We start from the raw sequence: 20,396 nt of genomic DNA, 5'->3' as shown, positions 1-20,396 counted from the left end.
TGTTTCATACACACAGAGTAATCATGTAGTTTCACGTATCTTTGTTGAGATGAGGCGTATTTGTTCTAGAAATATACCCACAAGCAAGAACACCTAACTAAGCAAGCCAAACCTATAACCAGTGAGGGCCCTTCCCGAGACAAGTTTTATGCTGTTGCACAGTAGTAAATGCAAAATTCAAACCAACCTACTCAGACTTGGGGGAAAAAAAAGCTACAAAGAATCTTTCCTAAATAAAGTATTGTGAAATTGTTTGACCCTGACCTTTCAACTAAATCCATTCTTAGGAAAGATCTAGTAGCACTATGATAGATGTATTCTATTCAAACTGAGTTTATTAAATTTATAATATGCACTGTAACATTCATTGGATAACACGAAGGATTATAAGAGAATTAAAAAAAGGTTAAATATCAAGCCATGCTTTCTCTAGTGTTACCTCTGCTTTTGGGAGCTGGCTTTGAAACCCAGTAGATACACGTCACTGTCACAGCGCCTTTCAGCAACCTACAGGGGACCCAGAAGAGCAAGAAACTACAGAGGGTTCTGGACTGGTGCCAACAGCCACCAAACTACACAGTCAAAATCTTTCACTTCAGTGTTCACCACTACTGTGATACAGTAATAACAGTAACTGTAAAACAACAACCTAGTGCTTAGGCAAATGCTAAAGGCTTTATTTATTACCCCCTCTCCCTAGGAATCAAATATTTGTGGGATGCAAGCACTACTGTCAATAAAGAAGGGCTTGACTTTCATTAGAGAAAGGTTTGGGAAATGCTGTCCGTAAACAGATGATTGGTTCCATTTGAATTTCTTAGATTCTGAGATATCACAAGGAGGAGTGTGGGCTAAATGATAAAATTATAGTAATACGAGGTTTGGAAAGCTAGAGAATCTGCTGCAACACTGGAAAGCTATCATTTTCTCAAATGGTAGTAGTCCTTTATTCTTCTATTCAAGTACTTCTTAAGATACACAGTCTAAAGGACATGATACTTATCAATTTTATTCATATTTATAAAATTCCTTTTACAAATTATTTCTGTAAAGTTGTTTTATGAATTTATAAGATCCTGTCTTTGTCCACAGAAAGTACCTTTAGTGTTTGGCTGAAACCTATGGCAACTCTCTGGAGATGCTCATAAACCACATTTTTACTCTCTTTGCAAAATTAAAATACCAAGTTATATGATAACCATATGCCCTCTAACTGGAAGGAACGCCTTCGTTTTCAAAAGGTTACTCATACATGAAAAGCCACTGTTCGAACACAAAATCACCTGATGGCACATAATAAAATAAAGAATAAAGGAAAGCACACCCAACTGTTATGCTTGTCACCATTTTCCTGGGAAAGTCACAATTCCAAGGGCTTTTCATGACACCTCCACCTGCTGTCACACCGCAAGCGCTGTGAACCACCAGGAAGATGGTTCAGGGCAGTAAGGCAATGCCAACCACGCTACAGCTTTCACGTAAGCGTGCTGTCCTCAGGTGTCCTCAGGTCCTAAGAAACAAAGCTCAGACTGGGACCGTCCTGTCAAAAAGGCTCTCTGATGAAAAACAGTTACTCCAAAGCCAAAATGTTTTACGGAAGACTTTTTTCCCCCAGATTTTCTCAGTTTGCTATTACAAAACCTGAAAGAAACATTTACAGTTGCCTAGTTTGACCTGATTCTGACTACTCTGGTTTGCGGAAATGACCTGAAATACTAATTTTCAAATGTATTTCCTATTGGGTTATCTTGCCTCTTGGGGACAGTGGGTCAGAGGCCTGGGTGCCTTTGCAGATCCCCCGCTCTCCTCTAAGCAGGACTCAGTAGAATCAGGTCAGGAAATTAAATCAGGAAACATTTTGATTTAGAAAAACCTTAGTTTTACTTGGAAATAAAATGGTGAAACAAAATGTTCCACTGCTTTAAAATAATTGTTGAATCATTTAATTCCTTGAAAACTTTCCAGATGTTAACTTTTATCCTTATTGGAAACTGAGACAAATAGTAAGCACTTTCTACAGGACCATGGATACTTACAACATAAAGCTTCACAATGTCGGAAGAGAGTAACATAAAACTGATCGTAAAGCTATCCTCTCAAGGTTATCGCTTTTTTTTGGTTATAATCTGTTAAAATTACATTTTTCAATACTTGGAGTTTCGATTACCTTGTGGACCTACTACTATAAAATCAGTAAGTTTGTTACTAAGCTCAAGGACGCAACAGTTTCATTCTTTGTTTTCACTAAACCTGTGTCTTTCTGTCACTCCAGATGTGGAAAAATATTACACATAGACACAATATTTACACATATATATAGGCACATATACACTCAAACACACAAAAAATATAGTACTTATGCACATCTGCATAAAGAAAGAACAAAAGTACATACCATACTTGAAAAGAACATCCTCTTCCACCACAATATGCATATAAATATTATGTAGAGGTAATTATTGTAACACTACAGTTCCTTATACATTGCTAGGTCTTAAATTTTTCTCATTGGGTTTCTTCAGATTTCTACCCACCTTCATGGACAGCCCTTCTGTGACCTGTGAGCTACACTACATCGTTGAACTGTATACCATGTCCACTATATTGTAGTCAAAGAGAAGAAACTGAAAGATCAAATGCTGCTCCTACTCACAACTGCTCAGAGGGACAGTGGCTCCTAAATGCAGAAAAGATCCAGAAAACTCCCTGAGCTTGTGAGCAGAGATAAATCACCCTACAGCATTGGACTTGGAGTGCAACAGAAGCCTCAAAGTAAGCGTTTGTATGTAAATCTGCCTATCAATACCCCAGTAAGATGAACTGAATCTTTACCATTTTCTCATCTCTTTCATAATTTAGAGAAAACAAAAATATAGAATGGCATTATACAGACTTGAAATTCCATACATCTCAGCTAAGGTTTAATGCGCTTGAAATCATGCCCTATTTAACACTTGTGATTACATAGTTGACCAAATTCCGCTCCCCCCCCCCCTTCCCGCCCCAGCCCCAAAAATGTTTCCACAACCTCTTCTAGTCACTTCACAGAAATATATAGCAACATTTTTCTCCTACGGAAGAATCATTTACTCAGCTAGGGCTCCATACAGACAGCTATCATTTCTGCCCCTGCAACTAAAAATAACTCTCTACTTTAAACCAGCAGATGTGGAAGATTTACCATTGACAAATACATGCACACACTGGAAATCAAAAGAGTTTCAGTCCATTGACTATAAAAAGATAATAAGCTGTGTCCTACCTATGGTGGTAATAACAGTGCCAGCAAAGAAGAAGGAACTTCCCAAGTCCCAGTGACTGATCTGAGTAGATGTGTTTCCTAAAGGTATGATTCCTGCATTTATTGCTGCCACTACTTGCTGCAAGTTTAAAAAGATTTTTGTCAATATTCATGAAACAATGATATTAATATACATTACACAGTAAACTGATTAAATCACTTATTTAGTCCAAGCAATAAACCAGGAAAGGATCAGTGTTGTTCTGCTCAAGTTTTATCATTCAGTCAGGCTACACTTTGATCTTCAGCACACACCCCAAGCACTTCAGCACGCAGCAGAGCTGGAAACTCCAGACCATTAAGGAGAATGCAAAATCCACAACGTCAGTAACAGCATCACCTTAGCTAGAGGGCAAACACAATTATTTTTACTGTTGCAACTGCTTGGTGAAGAAAAATATGCATTAGACAAAGATTTACAATAAGAGTTTCCCAAAATATTCCTCTATTGAGTTAGGCAAGCAAATGTACTTAAAACACAGTCATTTTAAAACTCCAAGCAAAAATGCCCATGCATTGTTTTGGATCAAATTAACTCAAATTAGTTAAAACACTTTTGTAGAACAGAAAATTCAATAATTAAAGATTAACAATTACATTTATGGTTATAAAACTTTCACTATATTAATAAAAATATCAGTCAAATATCAAACACGTAACTCCAAGTTCATACACCTATATACTCCATAAATGTCATTGTTGAAAAATTCAGTTCCAGCAGCTGAAATGAACAAGCTTGCCACTACTGACATTTTCATAGTCTCAAGAAATATGAAACATGTCCTGTTTCAGCAGGTCACCTGCTGTAAATTTTTATCAGAAAAAGTATTCCTATTTAGTTATATCTCTATTGCAGACACATACTAGTATTTGAGTTAAAGAGTACACATCAAGGAAAAGTATTTTTAAATTTGCAATAAATATTTTAAGGAATGTCAGTTATTATTTCATTCTGAAAGTTTAAAACAGGACTTACTTCGTAATCATGACTCTTATAATAATAAACAGGGTTTAACAAAAGAACAGAGGAAGCAATACGGCAAAGCCAAAACGAGCATTTCAACTAACTAATAGTTTCTGCTTGGCAAGTTGTCCAACAAGGATTATGCACATGAAGATATTCAGCAATAGGTTTTCCGCACAGGCAGTCTGTTGCAGTGTTGTACAGTAGCAATAATTTTGTCAACCTCAAAATACATTGCTACTTTGCAAAGCAAAACATTTCTGTTTCTAAGCAGTGCCCATTGAAGTCAGTTGATCTGGACAGAAATGACAAAATTCCAACGCTGGATTAACCAGGCCATTGATCTTTGAGACAGGATCTCAGCTTAAATCCACCATTTCTAGTTTGCCATTTTCAAAGCTCAGATGCACAAAGTAGCCATTTGAAAGTCCACAGCTGCATCTCCGCAGCCAGTGGGACCTTGCTGCCGCACCTAAGCCATCTGCAACACCCAGGGTGGCCAACAAAAAGCCAGCTGAGGTATCTTTACACAGACTTTACAGGTTTATCTTCTATACATTCAACTGTTTTCACTTTAAGTTTTTTTAAAGACCAGAAGGGCAGACATCAAACATGGAATTTTCAATCCTACTGAGAAAGGAGAAAGGATGGGGAAAAGGAAGGGGATAATTTTCCATTGGGTTGGAAGAATAAATCTATGTTGGTACATCAGGTACAACTTGGCAAAAGCAAATACAGCAGCACTGATACTGACAGGTGTTTACATTAGTGTAGAAGGGACACATCAGGCTAAGCAGCATGTAAAAACCATCCCTTGTATTGATTTTATAATTTACACAATACAGATACTCCTCTGACTTATAAACCCCAGTGTGCTGCATTATAAAGCCTACTGAATAAATTTTGAGTACAGTTTCATTTCAGTGGACTAAGAAATTTCATCACAAGTCCTTGTACCTGTAAATGGGAACACGTTCTCCAGTGAGGACATCATTTGGTAAAGCACTGGATCGATGCAATTTTATGGGACCATTCATGTTTCATTACAGTTTATTGTACTGGATGAACGCACTACTCTGAGCAACACACCTGTTTAGGCAGTCTAGCAAGACCACATTTTATAGAGATCCAGATGTAAAATGTTTTCAGAGCTTTATATCATTACCACACATTTTTGAAGCCATGCTACCTCAACGGCTTTTACACGAAAGGTGTGCCAGTCGGAACTGCTCAAAGGTCCGTTACAGCTATGCATTCCCTAACTGCAGTACGCTGCACCTACAGACCTCCAGGAAGAAGATACAACCTAACCCAAAACTGCTTTTTTGGGTCAGACCTAACAAAACACAACAATTAACCACTCGTATTGCATCTTTCATGTTAGCCAATTAGCTAATAATCGGGGTGAGAAGGCAAGTGATGCTTCCTCTTCATACACCCTCTTAAGCTCTAACTAAGCACAGTTTTAGGGAGTTTGTGAGTGGGGGGCTGCATCTGCATCATGGTGTTTAGATTGGTTTGGGTGGATCATTATACCATGAATTTATCTAACTGCTTTTGGAGCTCACTTGTATTTTGGGACCCAAGTCATCCTGTGGCAGTAAGTTCTGCAATTTACTTCTGGATCATTTAAAAAGCATTTACCTTTTGAGATTTTTATGTGCTTCAAAGTAATTTTATAAGTTCTTGGGCTAGGAAAAACACTTGAATTGCCATGTCTTATTTGTCTCCTTCAAGAAATTAATGACCTTACAGACACATCAGCTGCCTCTTTTTTCTGAATTAAAGACTCTTTCTTATTAAATAACATATTTATCTGTTTAAATAAATCTGTTGAATATTGCATACAAGTAACATTCATTGCCAGTATTTATCACCGACTTCCTTTGTACATTTACTGATTTACCTTATTGATTTTTTAAAACATAGTTTTAGTCATAAAGGGCCAGATGATGCCGCCTTCATCACTGGGTTATTAAGTTTCCAAACACACAGTTATTACACTTTCTCCTGTGTTTGGGAGGAGCCACCCTTGAATGCTAACGAAGCTGCTGCATTATATTGCTTCAGTCTTCTGTAAGAGTCTGCCTTACTAACAAGGATGACAGGGAAGGCTCCTGGTTTACTGAGATCAATACTACTATCTCATAAAGTCTTTGAATGTTTTTTCGGCCTTTTCAGTTCTTTGGATCAGAGGACATCTTTTCTTCTTTGTTTGGTCACTGCCTGTGAGCAGATCCTCATCTAAGACTATTGCCAAGCATAATTTTAAAAAATAATATACAGCATAACTGCTAACATATGTACATTGCAGGGCACTAATTACAGGGTAGCATCTTCTTTCTAACTACATCCACTGCACAAACCCACCTGGAATACTGGACATTAACATTTCCTCAGCCCAGAAAAAAAAAACTAGGCTCATGCAGCTGGTTTCCACTAACTTCACTGAGGACCAGGATCTCACCCTCAGTGTTCAAACAGCATGCTATTCACTGTCAGTGCTGCTAGATTCAATTTGCTCTGCCACTTTATTCTTGGTCCTCAGCCTTTTTTCTTGACTGATGCCTTACTACTAGAGCAAACACAACCGCTTCATTTGTCATGTTTGGCATGTGATTCTTTCCTTCCTTCATAACTTCGTTCTGTCACCTGAGCCCTTCAGCTTATCTTAACTCACTAGTAACTCTGTGTATTTTGAGCCTCGAAACGGAATCGTGAAAACTCTACATAATCTGTACATTTATCATATGTTGCAGCCTGTTAACACTTTGTGTGATCTTAACATGGGAATTTTTTTACTTTTAAAAAATTACAGTATTAAACTTAACGGACTGCCTCAGTAGCAAATTTTCTATTTTTCTTATTTTCATTCCATATGCAATCTAAATTCTTACTTAAAAATCAGTTTTACTTCAGCACTACAGAACCAGTCAGCATTAGAATGGAAATGTGGACAGTTTCAATTCTTAAACTATGTAGGTTTTTTCACTTGCCTTACCTTCTTCCAAAGCCTTTGTCTCATATTTGGTTCACATGAGATGTCTGAGGACTGAGCAGAGGGGGGGGCCACCCAGCACATGGGATGCAATCAAGGCCTCTGTGTGCAGTGGTTTTAAGAACAGTATTGTATGGTTACAGTAAAAGTAACAGGGTTTTATTAATTGTCTTTCTAATGGTAAATTTTTGGGCTTCTTTTGATAGTAAAGAGAACTGAGATATTTTTTTAAATATTTAAAATTATTATATATGTTTTATATAATAAATATATATTATTTCAAAAATTTAGTAACAGAATTCCCATTTTTTAAGTTACATGGATTCTGAGGCTAGCTCTGTACTGTAACTTAGGATAGGCATGAGTTGTGTTGGAGTACAAGTCCTAACGCGTACTACATCCAAACTACCCGGCTTTGCACCCATATTCAGGAACAAGCTTTAGCAGAGAGCATAAGAGGACAGAGGCAGGGACACCTGAGCCCAGAGTGGATAGGCCAGGCATGACCTGCCCTATTTTCAATAACAGGACCGAGGCCCAAAAACACATAAGCATTGCATTCACACTGTGCCTTTTTGCTTGAAATCAGTACACTGGGAAAAGGAGAGTGACAATATAAAATGTCATTTTAATTTCATCAGCTTTTCATTTCCTATATAACTTAGAAATGCTTTCTGGTAAAAAAATTTGCATGGTTTTGTAGTATCACATCCCTGCATTCACACATATATCTGTCCAAAGAGGCCACGCTGAGATACCCCCACAGATTAAGACACAGAATTTGGTGACTTTTTTCTGTCAAAAGAAGAGATAAAACAAACAGTCATTTTGCAAAACCAGAATTCTCCTAGGTCAGGGATTTCAACCTTTGGTCCTCCGACCTTGCAAGGAGCCAATGGAGATGGCTGACAAAAACAAGCCTGTTGGCCACAGAGCTACCTCCACTAAGCAGGGGTCCACAGGGCCACTGGAGGAACACGAGAGGTTATAAACTGAGAAGGTCAGCCCCTGGTAGGCAGCCGCTGACTCACAGAGATCAGGCGGAAACAAGCCTGTGTCAAACCAGTCACCCTAATGCTTATCTCCTTGTTCCACACCAGGCTCTGAATACATGTTTTTGTACCATCTTCCAGTCGCTTCATTTTTATGAAATGATGTAGCACAACACTGCGTTACTCTCAGCTTTTCTATCTGAAGATTGAAATAGAAGCACCTCAAATTATGCTTCTGATAAAACACAGAGTGTGCAGCCGTTCATTACCCAGCTTGTCAGGAGTTAGCTTGTACTTCCTAGCAGTCACTTAACAAGTGATGTCAAACAGTCCAATGTGCCTCAGAGTTTCTGGAAATTCATTTCTCAGCCTGGATTTCTTCCTTCACTGTCCTGCTGCCATGCGACAAGAGCACTCTTTTGCTCTCCAGTATAAGGATAAGTCTCATATGGCCCACCTACTGCACTATTGCTGCGTTTTTATTTCAGCTTTGATTTACAGAGAATGGAAATCCTAGTTCTTTATTCAGAGGCACACTAGGATGCTTTTAACACTTTGCAAACAACTCCCCAGCCTCCAGAAGCACATGCTTTTGAGCCTTGCTGTTGAAAGAGGTTGCAATGTTTGTATTATAATTCTGTGATTCCACCTTTTTCTTTTTAGTTTGTCTAATCTGTGACTATAACCTGCACTGTTCAACACGTTGAAGAATTGAAGAACACTTTTCACACTATGTTCACAATCTACTTGAACTAAAATAATGTAGAAACATATTGACGTACATTTCTATTTCCAAACATGCATTACAAACAGACTACGTATATAAATTTTGTGTGTGTATATATATATATATGCATGTATACATACACATTCAGGGAAGAGGGCCTTTCTTTGCTTGAGATTAAAGAGGGGAACAATTATGCAGACAGCTGCTCAGCAAAAGCGACTTTCTAATGGGTCATATCTGCCACCCTTTCTAAGAGAAATACTGTCATTCAGAGGCATTCAAGCTAGCTAGGTTGTAGGCCCTATAAACTGTTCATCTGAAGTAAAGGTATCCTTTAAAAGCCCAAACACCGGAAACAGCAAATATAGTTAGAAAGCAACCTGCTTGAACAAAGAAGTGACAAGGGCAGTTAGAATTTATTCACTGTTCTCCAAAAAATCTGTATTGTTCCTATGCTCATGAAGGATAAAGACTGTGCTTAAAAGTCCTGTTGGTTTAACCACCAGGTAGAAAATAACGACAGAAAAGGGAGCTGCCCTGTCACGGGATGGAACGCTCCCAGGCAGCAGAAAGTTTGGCAAAATACTCCCTCCCTCCAGGAGTGAGGTGCAGAGCCAGAAGAAGGGAGCTGGCTGTAAGGGGACAGTGGGAACCGGAGCAACCCTCAGCGAGGAGCGCACCCAACCCAGGGGCTCCTGCAGCCCGTCTGGACTCAGCCACAGCCGGTGGGTACCCGTGTGCAGGACAGGTGCGGGAGGGTGATGATCAGAGGTCTTTCACAGAGATCTTTTATGTAATAAATATTCCTCTGATCTGTGGGTACGGGTAGAATTTGGGGGATTTTACTGTGGAAGGAGACAATAGCTTCTGAACATCTATTTCTGGCAAGAGCGAAGCAGAAAGGCAATGCTGCAGTGAATGCCAGACTTACAGACCCAGTGGCACCGAAACAGGACCTTACCCTGCCAGTTAGGACTACCTGTATACTTAAGAACACTTAAGCTCTAGCGCTTTCATGGGCAGAGACACCTTACTAATATGCATTACATATGCACAGGGTAACAACACAAACTACAGTTCCTGCACTTCGTGTTTTAACTACTTTAAAAGTAATTCGTTTCACGTTGCTTTGAAAACACCATCTACAGGCAGCTCTGCTACTGGTATTTGAATTTGTGATATGCTTCACATCTGAAATGCAGGAGTACATTAAAAAAAACGATGCAACGGTATTTTGGATCCCCAGATAAATAAATAAAATGCTGCAGCAACAACTTCTTTTATGCTGGTCTATCAATCTTTTCAAGGCTTTAAGGTTTACGAAGCATAAACACCTGCTGCTTCCAGGTTAGGATCCAGATATGGGATGGTTCCTGCTTCCTTTTGGAGAGGCCGGAAGGAATTGCAACAGGGAGAGACTAAGAATATTTAGGGCTTAAACTGGTACATTAAAACTCCCTCAAAAAGTTCCTGCTTAAAAGTACCTGTAAGCTACAGCTCACAGAATTGAGAATGTCTATAAATGATGTGATTCAAAGAATGAATAAAATTTGATTCAGGCTTAATAGGCTTAGCTAATAAATTTTAAATTTGTCTAAATGAATTTCAGATTTGTCTGAAAACAATGCTTGCATCTCTGTGATTTATTATGTCAAAAAATGGTACAGCAAGCTTAAATATGTTCTAGTCTCTGGGAGAGAAAGAAGGAATTATGCTTCTTTATTTTAACAGTTTTCTACATAATCAGGAAGGTTACAGCTCAAGGAGCTTATCTGGCTGAAATAAAACAACATATTCCTGAGGGTGTAGAAAAATTAGTTTCTTGGGGTTACAATGCAAGTTGTGAAAAACCCTATGAAAAAGACACTAAATTAGCTACTGGTGGAGGTGCAACTTAATGCAGCTAGCTACCTTGAACTATGAAAATGAAGCCACAGAAAGCACATTTTAAAGTAAAATATTTTTACAAGAAATTAATCACGTAAGAAGCCATGATGATATTTTGGTGATGCCAGTTTGATGACAGAAACCCTGCTCCCATGTCATTCATAACTGTGTCAGGCTTCCCTCAAGAGAGAGAAAGAAAAAACCACATTTTTCCTCAAGGGAGGAAAAAATAAAACACATTTTGGTCTCATTCACAGTCTAAGAGATGAATGGAAGGAAAAGGGAGAATGCAGCTGACACAAATGTAAGATGAAAACAGGCATGGGACATGACTGTGGACCCCAGCACGGTCATGTTAACCACAAGCCCACACAGAACCCAAGGAGATCAGCTCATGGGATCAAGGTCAATTCAGCTAATCCTGGTGGTTCATTAATTCTTTTTTTTTTTTTTTTTTTTTTTAAATGCAAGCACATTTTTGTGGGCATCTAGTTTTCAGAAGAAGCCACATACCCTGAAAGGGGCTGGACTTAAAACTCTACAAGAGTCCTTTATTGCTGAGACAGCTTGGTGCAGCATCCTGAAAACTTGTTCAAATTTCAAAATAAAGGCTTTATAAGACAAAAATTACCACAAACAGCACTTGGAACACATTAAAAGATTGTGCTGTTTAATGTGATATTATTTTCTCCACTTGTTGGGGTTTTCAGAATAAACATATTTGAAGGATGTTTCTGCTAAAGGAAACAGAAATGTGATATGTTCTGTTATTAACTTAAGTTTCAGTGTATCTTTACTTGAAAACTATTAAGTTTCAGAAAAAACTCACTAAGATAAATAAAATAATTCACACCAGCTTTCTGGGACACTCTATGTATTTAAAATAATATAACTGAAATTTCTCTTATTTTAAATTTTTGTATGCAAAAAATATAATTTTTGGTATGCAAAAATAATACATTAAACAACTTAACGCTTGGGAATTAAAAGGAATTTTTTTTCCATTTCAGTTTACAAAGGTCAACACTAAAATAACTGCGGAGCAATACATAATTAGCTGATATTTACATAAAAAGCTCTTTTTTGAAATCAGCTTTCTCATTGGCAGGGGGACAAATACTTGTCTCTCATTGCCAAGACATCCCATACTGGTCACATCCTTACCTCCTAGGAACAATAAGACTTCTGGGCAGGGGGAAAGCAAATTCATTGTTATTTCATACACCTCATTCTCCTTATAGGAGGATCCCCTGTAGAGGGAATGAGGTGTATGAATAATGACAGCTTTACAAAGTTGTCGGATATCATAGTCAGTCAGGCTCACCTGTCCCCAGAGACAAACTCTTAAGCCCAGGAGATGTCTAGAAAGCATATGCACTCATTTCATGGCTGCGCAGCACTGCAGGAGGGCATGCGTGCAACCTGAACATCAGCAATGCGACCTTCACATTTGCTACGATGCACGGGTGCATAAATACAGCAGAACATCTTCTAGGTACCTGGCAATACACTTTGTGCATCTGAGTTTGGAAACTGCAACATTTTTAAATGTTTAGTGGCAAGCTTGCTATAGTGAACAATCAACACTGTAAGAACTAGAACTAGATGTAAATAATTAGATACAAGCTCTCTAATTAAGAGATTTTTTCATTCTTTAATGCTTATTGTTATTTGCATACATATAGCTGGATTACTCCCAGGTTTCTATCAGCTTCTGCCAACAGAAAGCTCAGTGGTGGAGAAAAACCTGTTACAAGCGAGATGTAAAAAATCCCTAGTGTAAATGAAGATCAGGTTTATATATTTTGTCACATAAACACAAAATCCACACAGTCTGAACTACATTCACTCTTTTATTCTGTCACCTGGCAGTTACTTTGCATTGCATGGCAGGGCCAAGTTGAGAGTAGGCATGGACAGGGAAACCAAAACACCATCTGTGATGAATTGTCACGAGTTCTTTTTCCAAAAGAAGGAATATTAGTAAAGTGTCTGGCCACAACCCTTTCAACAGCTTTATAATGTATTAGATATTACATATAACCTTCACCAAACCAATGCTTTCCCATCTGTTAACAACTAAGATCCTTTCAAGACCTTTCAACTGAAACTTCAAAAAATGAAATTTAACATCAGACCATGCACAGCTTGCTGGTCTGTTATATCCTCATTAGAGTCACCAAGGTAGTGTTTGTACATTCACAAGCTTCCCTCCTGGGATGCTCCTCTAGCTGTAGATTCAGATATACCCCCGCGGATTGCTGTGCGCTGCCCATCGCAGCACTGCTGCATACAGCATGCAGTGATCCACTTAACATTGTCGTTAACACTGGCTTCAGGCTACAGCAAAAGAAGTTGAAATTGCCTGGAAAAAATGGGCTCTTGGGTGTACAGATATGCTCTGCATGACTTTTGTACATTTTAATTGCGGTACTAAATAGAAGTGCTCATGAAGTATCAAAAAAAAATATGTATCTGGAAGCAGGTGTCAGGGTCATACATTGCAGGTGTATTTTATTATACTGAGGCAATGAGTAACTGAAGTGGTTTAGACCGAAAGAGATCTGCAACACTGAGCCATGGAAGTCAGAGATGGAGAAGGTCATGAAGACCACCTCTTCCGTCAACACATGAACAATGCTGCTGGACTGAGCTGAAAAGTTATGAGGAAAACCCAGGTCATTTTTCTTTCTAAGGCAGCTGAGGCTGCTTGGCTGACGTCATCAGAGCACCCTATTTCATTAACTTTGCACATTTCCTACGCTGCAGAGCAGTTCTCCATTGCCCGATGTTTCACATGTAGAGAAAACATATAAAGTCTATAGAAGTATAATTCTCACCAAGGACAGTTAGAGAAGGCACACAATCAATGTGAAAATCCAGTTTCAGGAATTCAAAACCCAGGGAATAAAGCTGTGCGTGCTGAAAAGTTGGCAGCAGTATGTACTGTTGTGCCAGGAAGGTTTCTGGTGACTGGTGAGATAAAATAAGGTTGGAGAAGACAGGAAAGGAAAACTCCCTATCCTGTGCACATTTATAGAAGCACACAAATCTGTGTTGTAATCACCTCTGTGGCAAGGGGGAAATTTCAACAAAGGTGCTGGAAACTGGATGGCCCCTGGGTGCTAGCAAACTGGATTTTCATTCCACTTGTACAATTTTTTGTAGCTGAATGTGCTCTCAAACTAGTCTCCTCGATTTGCCCACCTGACTATGCCACCGCACGCTGAACTGTCAGTTAGCAGGCTTGGGATAGTGCAGCCTGCTTCACAGTAAAGATTAAATGGCAGATCATAAGTTGTGAGGATTGAAAAAGCCTGGCATGATAAGCACCTTGAGCGATGACTAGCATGAACCAGAGCGAAACCAGTTTCTGGATTCCCAGAACACGAAGTTCAAAAGGAAAAGTTTGTAATAAATTCCATTATAGTTTGACTCAAGGTAAATACTTGATTAAAGAAGACATTACCGCCTGCAAGCTCTGTAATTTTCTTCACACACACTAATCATTCCAGCTTCCTACTACACTAGTACGTATTAATTTTCAGTTTTATAGCTTTCAGTGAATTCTTAAATATCATTTACTTTTTCCTCACACACACTATTTATTTTTATTCAGATATCCAACAAAAACTGAAGAAACACTGCATTATACTGTAATAGCAGTCAGACATAAACCCAGAGAGACAAAATGTATTCCAGTAATTTAGCTTCTCTGACAAAGTGGTAAGTAGGGAAGAAATATGACCCCATGGTTAAGAGAGCAGCCTAGACTTGGAAAAAATGGATTTGAGACTCTTCTTTACCATTGCTTTCCTATTTTGCTTTGGGTAAGTCACTTAATTCCCAACCCTTAAACAACTTGAGGCAATTCGTTATCATTCATTCTGCACAAAGAAAGGCACCAAAATGCACTTGTAGAACCAGGCTCCTCATGCCTCTGCTCTCCTCTTGTAAAAGGAGAATAACAACACATTCCTACCTCCACGTTGTGATGTTCTTCTTCGCAGAGAAGCAGAAGGGAACAAGGAGAAATTGCATTTTCCATTCACCCCAACAACAAACAGAGCAAACTCTTCCCACAACTATTTTTCATCCATGTGCTGTGGGAGGCTGTGTCACCCCACCAGGCCTCACAAGCCTGTGTCTTTCTGGTCACGCCAAGACTGCTAGCGAAGCAGGGAGCTAATGCTGACACAGGTATCTGCGCTCTGATAATTGTACTGAAACTGTCATTTATTTTGCACAGAACATCAAATGGGCATTGAATGCTGATGAAGTGTTTTTTTATTACCAATCTGTGCTTCTGGGTAGGGAATCATAAATGCTAAAATATCTAAGTACTCTAGAGAAAATTTCAGCATTTTTTGCCTTAAGGACCATCTCATACATGATGTAAGATAATATTGCTTCAAAATTTCTATTTTTATCTTCACAAGTACAGGATCTGACCTAAAAATTTCACATGGGGATATGTACACTAGCTACAAGAGATTGTTTTAATCAGAATGTGCTTGTATATTTCTCTGAAAGATTATCTCACATTCTGCTGGTAGAACCTCTGAAACGCAATTACACAGCATTGAAATTAGATCAGCAGCACCTCCTCAGGCATGCCCAGTCAGGACACATGCAGATAGGAACTGCCTAAAGGGCAGCGGTTTTGGAACACGTTTTAGCAACAAGGCAGGGGGGAAATCACAAAATACAAGAGGTTTTCCCAGTTTGCTTTTAAAATCCAGAAGTAGTGTGCCATAAAAATAACTCGGTATGTCAGAGCTCCGCATTTAAACCGGAAAAAAACCCAGGTGTCCACGCTGATGCTCAAGGCAGATTGGTCTAGAGAGGTAAAACCAAATTCTAAACTCCCAGCCTTATCTGCTGTCAAAAACCACCTCCAGAAGGCTTTGTGTACATGCAGCTGCACTAGCCAAGGTCTGGATGCCTGCCAGCTTCTCCTGCTCTCCCCTGTCCCATCTCAGGCTCTGCAGACGCAGACGGCCCCATGGCTGCTGTTTAATGAAGGAGTCAATCCTTGCCAACTCTTGGCTGTTCACTCCAGCCTCCCCTTTCATTGTCTTATCCCCAGAACTGACATTATTTGGCAGCCCCTTGCTGCTCCCTGCAGCGCCACTGGATATTCATAAGAACATGGGAACACAGGATTTGAATTGGAGGGGGCCTTTATAAGGCTCTGGATCTGGTTCTGTGCTACTGTAAATAAATAGTTACTATGATTCTGAGGCAGGTGACCTGCAAAGGTAAAGTCATGTTAGTAGGAACACAACAATGTACATCAGTTGTGAGTATGCCTTTAAGAAGTGGAGAAAATTGAGATTTAAGATCAAAACAGCAAGTCCGTAGTACTTCCCTGTACTTAAAACAGAATCAATAAAAAGAAACATACAGCTGGAAGGGAAGCTAGCTCGATACAATCACGATAAATTAGAAGTTCTTTAGGGCAATGGATAGTGTATTTTCTTCCTCAGAATTAGACATTTCAAATATTGACAGACCTAGTAAGGCACAATCAATGTATCAATTCCTTTGTGAACTATTAATTATATATATTGCTGATGAATAATCATTTAATTAGCATACTGGGATGCTTCAGTGAGAAAAGGCTGTCTACCAAATGTACTGGACCTAAAAATAGCAATAGCTTTTCAGCCATGAGGCTTTGCATGAAAATGCTATTGCTCAACTTCTGGTCTTAACACTTGTTACATCGCTCGGCCAACACAGAGCTTTGCTAATAACGTTTTTCCCCTTTATCACAGTAATGGTGCCATACAGATTTTTTTCCTCTAAGGCACGGTGGCAAGGGTTTGGTGTGGATTACCTGTATCAGTTCATCAAGCTCTGTTGCATTCACACAGGAATGCTGAGATACAAACGTCTGCTTCTGAATCACAATGGTGGTTCTCTGGGAGGTCTCATGAGGCTGCTCCAGGGCTTTAAATACTGTTGCTCCAATTATTAAATACACGACGACCACCAGAAAAATTGTTGAGACTGTCTTCCATTTCATAACATTAATGGCCGAATCACTTTCCTCCCGTGAAGAGAGCACGGTAGGCTTGGTGGAAAATGATAATCTTGGTTTGGAGTTCTGAGTGGCCGATTTGGGATCCAGCAAGTCAGGTGCCGCCACTGGCAAAACACAAGAAGAAAGTTAATTTTCACAGTGCCACTCATTTCATTAACTGAACTTCTTGCAAAAAGATCACACAAATCCTGTTGCTTCAAACTGCAACTCTTAAACTGTTGAATCTTTCCCTTAAATCCCATGCACTTTACAACAAGGCTGCTGCTCTGAGCAGTATTAATCCATTTTTACAAGCATACACGCATTTGCCACATTTTCTGTCTGCGTCTGTCCCCTCCCAATATTCAGTCATTTCCAACATGCAGATTTCCCCTACACTGTTGCATTTCATTAGGGTAGTGTAGAGTGGTATTTTGCTGCTGAGATTCTTTACACCCGCTGGTCTCTTAAGCACCACTAAGCAGCTTTCCAGCTGTGTTTTACCTCAGCATTACAGAAGTAGCAGAAAAACACAAACCCTTCTCTCTCTCACCTATTTCGTCCTGCACTCCGACAAATGCTGAGAACAGTTGCATGATCTGTTCCACACTCCCCAGACACAACCATAAAAAGAACATATTGCTCACCATACCGGTCTTAAAGTGTTAACTGCGTATCAATTACACCTTTCAAAAAATACCAGTAAAACGTGTGTACTTACTGGAAAAGCCACCCATTTGTTAGAGCATGTATTTTTATTTACAGCTACAAAAACCCACCGGGTTACCAGAAGAGCAGCTGAGTGCGTTATCAAGTATCTCGATAACTCGTGACTACCGGCAACTACATGGGCACTAAAAAAAAAATCCGCCACATCAAGTGCAGGTAAAGGTCTCCTGTGGGAAGATGGCCACAGCAGTTGACCACACAGGCTATATTTACATCGGAATTACATTTCGAACGGCCACCACACGGCTTCCAGCTGCCGGTGGGACGAGCCCCGAGCTAAATCCAGAGGGAAGTCTCCCTCAGGACGGCGGCGGTGGGACACCCGCGGCAGGGCCACCCCCGGGCGTCGCGGGCTCACGCACCCCCCGGGGGGGCCCGGGGACAGCGGCAGCCCCCGGGCCGGGCCGGGCCGAGCGGGGTCCCGGGCGCCCCGCACGCCCCACGCGGTCACGCCTCCCGCTGCCCCGGCCCCCGCCCCGCGGGCACCCGGCGCACGGGCACGGCCCCCCCCCGCCGCGCCCCGCACCTTGGCGGGGGGAGCCGCCCTCCCGCCGCAGCCCCTGCGACCCTCCGAGCCCCCAAGGACGGTGCCGGGGGCCGCGGCGCTCCCGGTCGGGGCTGCCAAGCTCGCCGCCCGCCCGCCCGCCCGGATCAGCGCCGACCGGCCGCGGCCGCCGGCGGCGAACAAAGGAGCGGGCACCGGGCACCGCCGCCGGCCCCGCCGCCCCCTCCCCGCCGCCGCTGCCGTGCGCCGGGGGATGCCCGCGGCCCCGGTGCGGCGGGCGAGCCCCGAGCCGCCGCCGGCGGGGATGCTCCGCGTCGGGGAGCGGCGCGGGGGCGAGGCGGCCGGCGGCGGGGCCGGGGCGCGGCGCGGGGCCGGGGCGGGAGGGGAGGGGAAGGGGAGGCAGCCAGGCTCGGTACAAAGGGGGCCCGGCCCGCCGGGGAGCATCCCGGGGTCCCCCCCGCGCCCGGACGCGGGAGAAGCAGGAACGCATGCAGCATCCGCAGGGCTGGGAGCGGGGAGGCACGCCATTGTGCTCGTACTCACTTCTTATTTACCGACCCGGTGCCCTCTCCTCGCTCCACGGGCAGGCATTTTTTCAGGGCTTGGGTAGATACAGTCAGAGCAAATTAAAAAATAAAAGAAATTTAAAAAGAAGGAGAAGGAGAAGAAGGAAGAAGCAGACGGAGAGGAAGAGGCTGATGGATGGGTCTGGAGGAGAGGGAGCGGCAGGGGCGGGCGGGCTGGCAGCGCGGATCCCGCCGGCTCCCCCCGGCCCCGGGGCGGGCGAGGTGCCTCACGTCGCGCATCGCGCATCGCACATCGCGGCGCGCGCGTGGCTGTGTGCGGGTGTGCGCGTGTGCGCCCGTGTGCGGGTGTGCGCGTGTGGCCGTGCCTGAGCGTGCCCCTGCGCGTCCGTGTGCGTGTCTGTGGCTGCCCGTGCCCCTGCGTGCTCTGGTGCGCCGGGCGTGCGGACCTCGGCGATGCCTTTTGTGGGGCAGCGGGCAGCCGTGCGCCCCCTTCCGCGTCCCCCACCGCGGGGGGGGGGGGGGAGGCAGCGCCCCTCCGCGCAGGCAGCCCCTCAGCTGGGCGGGCAGATGCTGCAGGGGCGCGGGGAAAAAAATGAACGGGGGAGGCGGAGGGGAGGCAGAGCGGTACCTGCGGAGACCGAGGTCTCGCCTGGAAACGAGCGAGGAGAGGCGGGAGGGAGGAGAAGGCACCGGCCACCCCCGCCGGCGGTCCCCGCTCCAGCCCCAAACGCCACCGCCTCGCCAGAGCCTGCCCGTGAACTTTTGAACTAGCCGAAATGTCACCGCGGCAGCAGGAGCGGGGGGCGGGCGGGGGACCCCGCGCCGGGCTGCGGGGCAGGGCGGCTCCGTCCTTGCCAGCTTGGCCTGATTTTTAACCCGTGTGCTTTGCAGCCCGGCGTTTTGCCGCAAGGAGTTAACTAGGTGGGATCTAGGAGTCAGGGATGGTAGTTGCTCTCCTATCGCAGCACCGCCAGTGTACCGCCTCCTGCCATTTTAGGCTGATAGATACATCAGAAATGCTGCTTCAACTGTGGATTCTGCCACTAAAAAGCCTGAAATGATTCTTGTTATCTTTGCCACGGGATAACTCCCCGATTTCGCTGTCATCTATCACCTGTGACATTATCCGTGGGTCAGTTGTTCGCACTGAGGTGATGAACATCTACACTTGCCTATAAGACAGGAGAGGATTTACCCAGAGAATCCAAAAAGTGCTCCCAACAGCCACACTCTAAAAAGTCTCTGCAAGCATGTTAAAGAATTACTCGCCGTAACAAATGGGTATAGGTCACAAGCATTTAAAGCCAGAGGCTGTATGGCCAAAGTCAGTCATACGTTGGGTGTTTAACGGGCTATAATCCTGCTTAAATCAGCAGCACCATCAGCAAACACTTTAGAAGTCACTTATATGAACGCTTCTCCGTATCAGTGTGACATAATACAAATGAGTGTAATATTGAGTTCCTTAGGACTCCAATTTCAGCAGTATCAATCATGCCAATCTTCCCTGGTGTGTTCACACACCTCCACGAGATGCAGCGCAGGGCAGGAAGCTGCGTCTGCTATTTCAGTTTGAGCTGTAGCTCATCGCTCCCCATTGCCATGAACTAGCAAAGCCGTTGTCGAGTAACAAGAGCCGTTGGGCCCAATCCAGCAAATCCTTCTGCAAGTAGACTTTCAGTCGTACGGTCAATTTCATCATTGCGGTGCCAATCCTCAAACAACAGAAGAAAAGCAA

At 42.6% G+C, this 20,396-nt stretch overlaps 1 protein-coding gene across 2 annotated transcripts in view; it reads right to left on the bottom strand.

Annotated features, from left to right (window-relative positions):
• KCNK2 (potassium two pore domain channel subfamily K member 2) overlaps positions 1-20,396 on the bottom strand; it is a 104,303-nt gene that overhangs the window by 59,390 nt on the left and 24,517 nt on the right. The window contains exons 1-3 of one of the 2 annotated variants that reach the window (XM_027809229.2): positions 18,675-19,047; positions 16,712-17,022; positions 3,263-3,380 (exon numbers count right to left, since the gene is read on the bottom strand). In XM_027809229.2, coding sequence (XP_027665030.1) covers positions 3,263-3,380; positions 16,712-17,022; position 18,675 — 430 coding nt within the window. In that variant the 5' untranslated portion in view covers positions 18,676-19,047. Of the gene's footprint in view, positions 1-3,262; positions 3,381-16,711; positions 17,023-18,674; positions 19,048-20,396 lie in introns of those variants that run through there. The other variant, XM_027809228.2, reaches the window with a different exon arrangement.

The sequence above is a fragment of the Falco cherrug genome, chromosome 13 (assembly GCF_023634085.1).
Source record: "Falco cherrug isolate bFalChe1 chromosome 13, bFalChe1.pri, whole genome shotgun sequence".
Classification (NCBI taxonomy): Eukaryota; Metazoa; Chordata; class Aves; order Falconiformes; family Falconidae; genus Falco; species Falco cherrug.
This window is presented reverse-complemented; position numbering and strand designations above follow the sequence as displayed.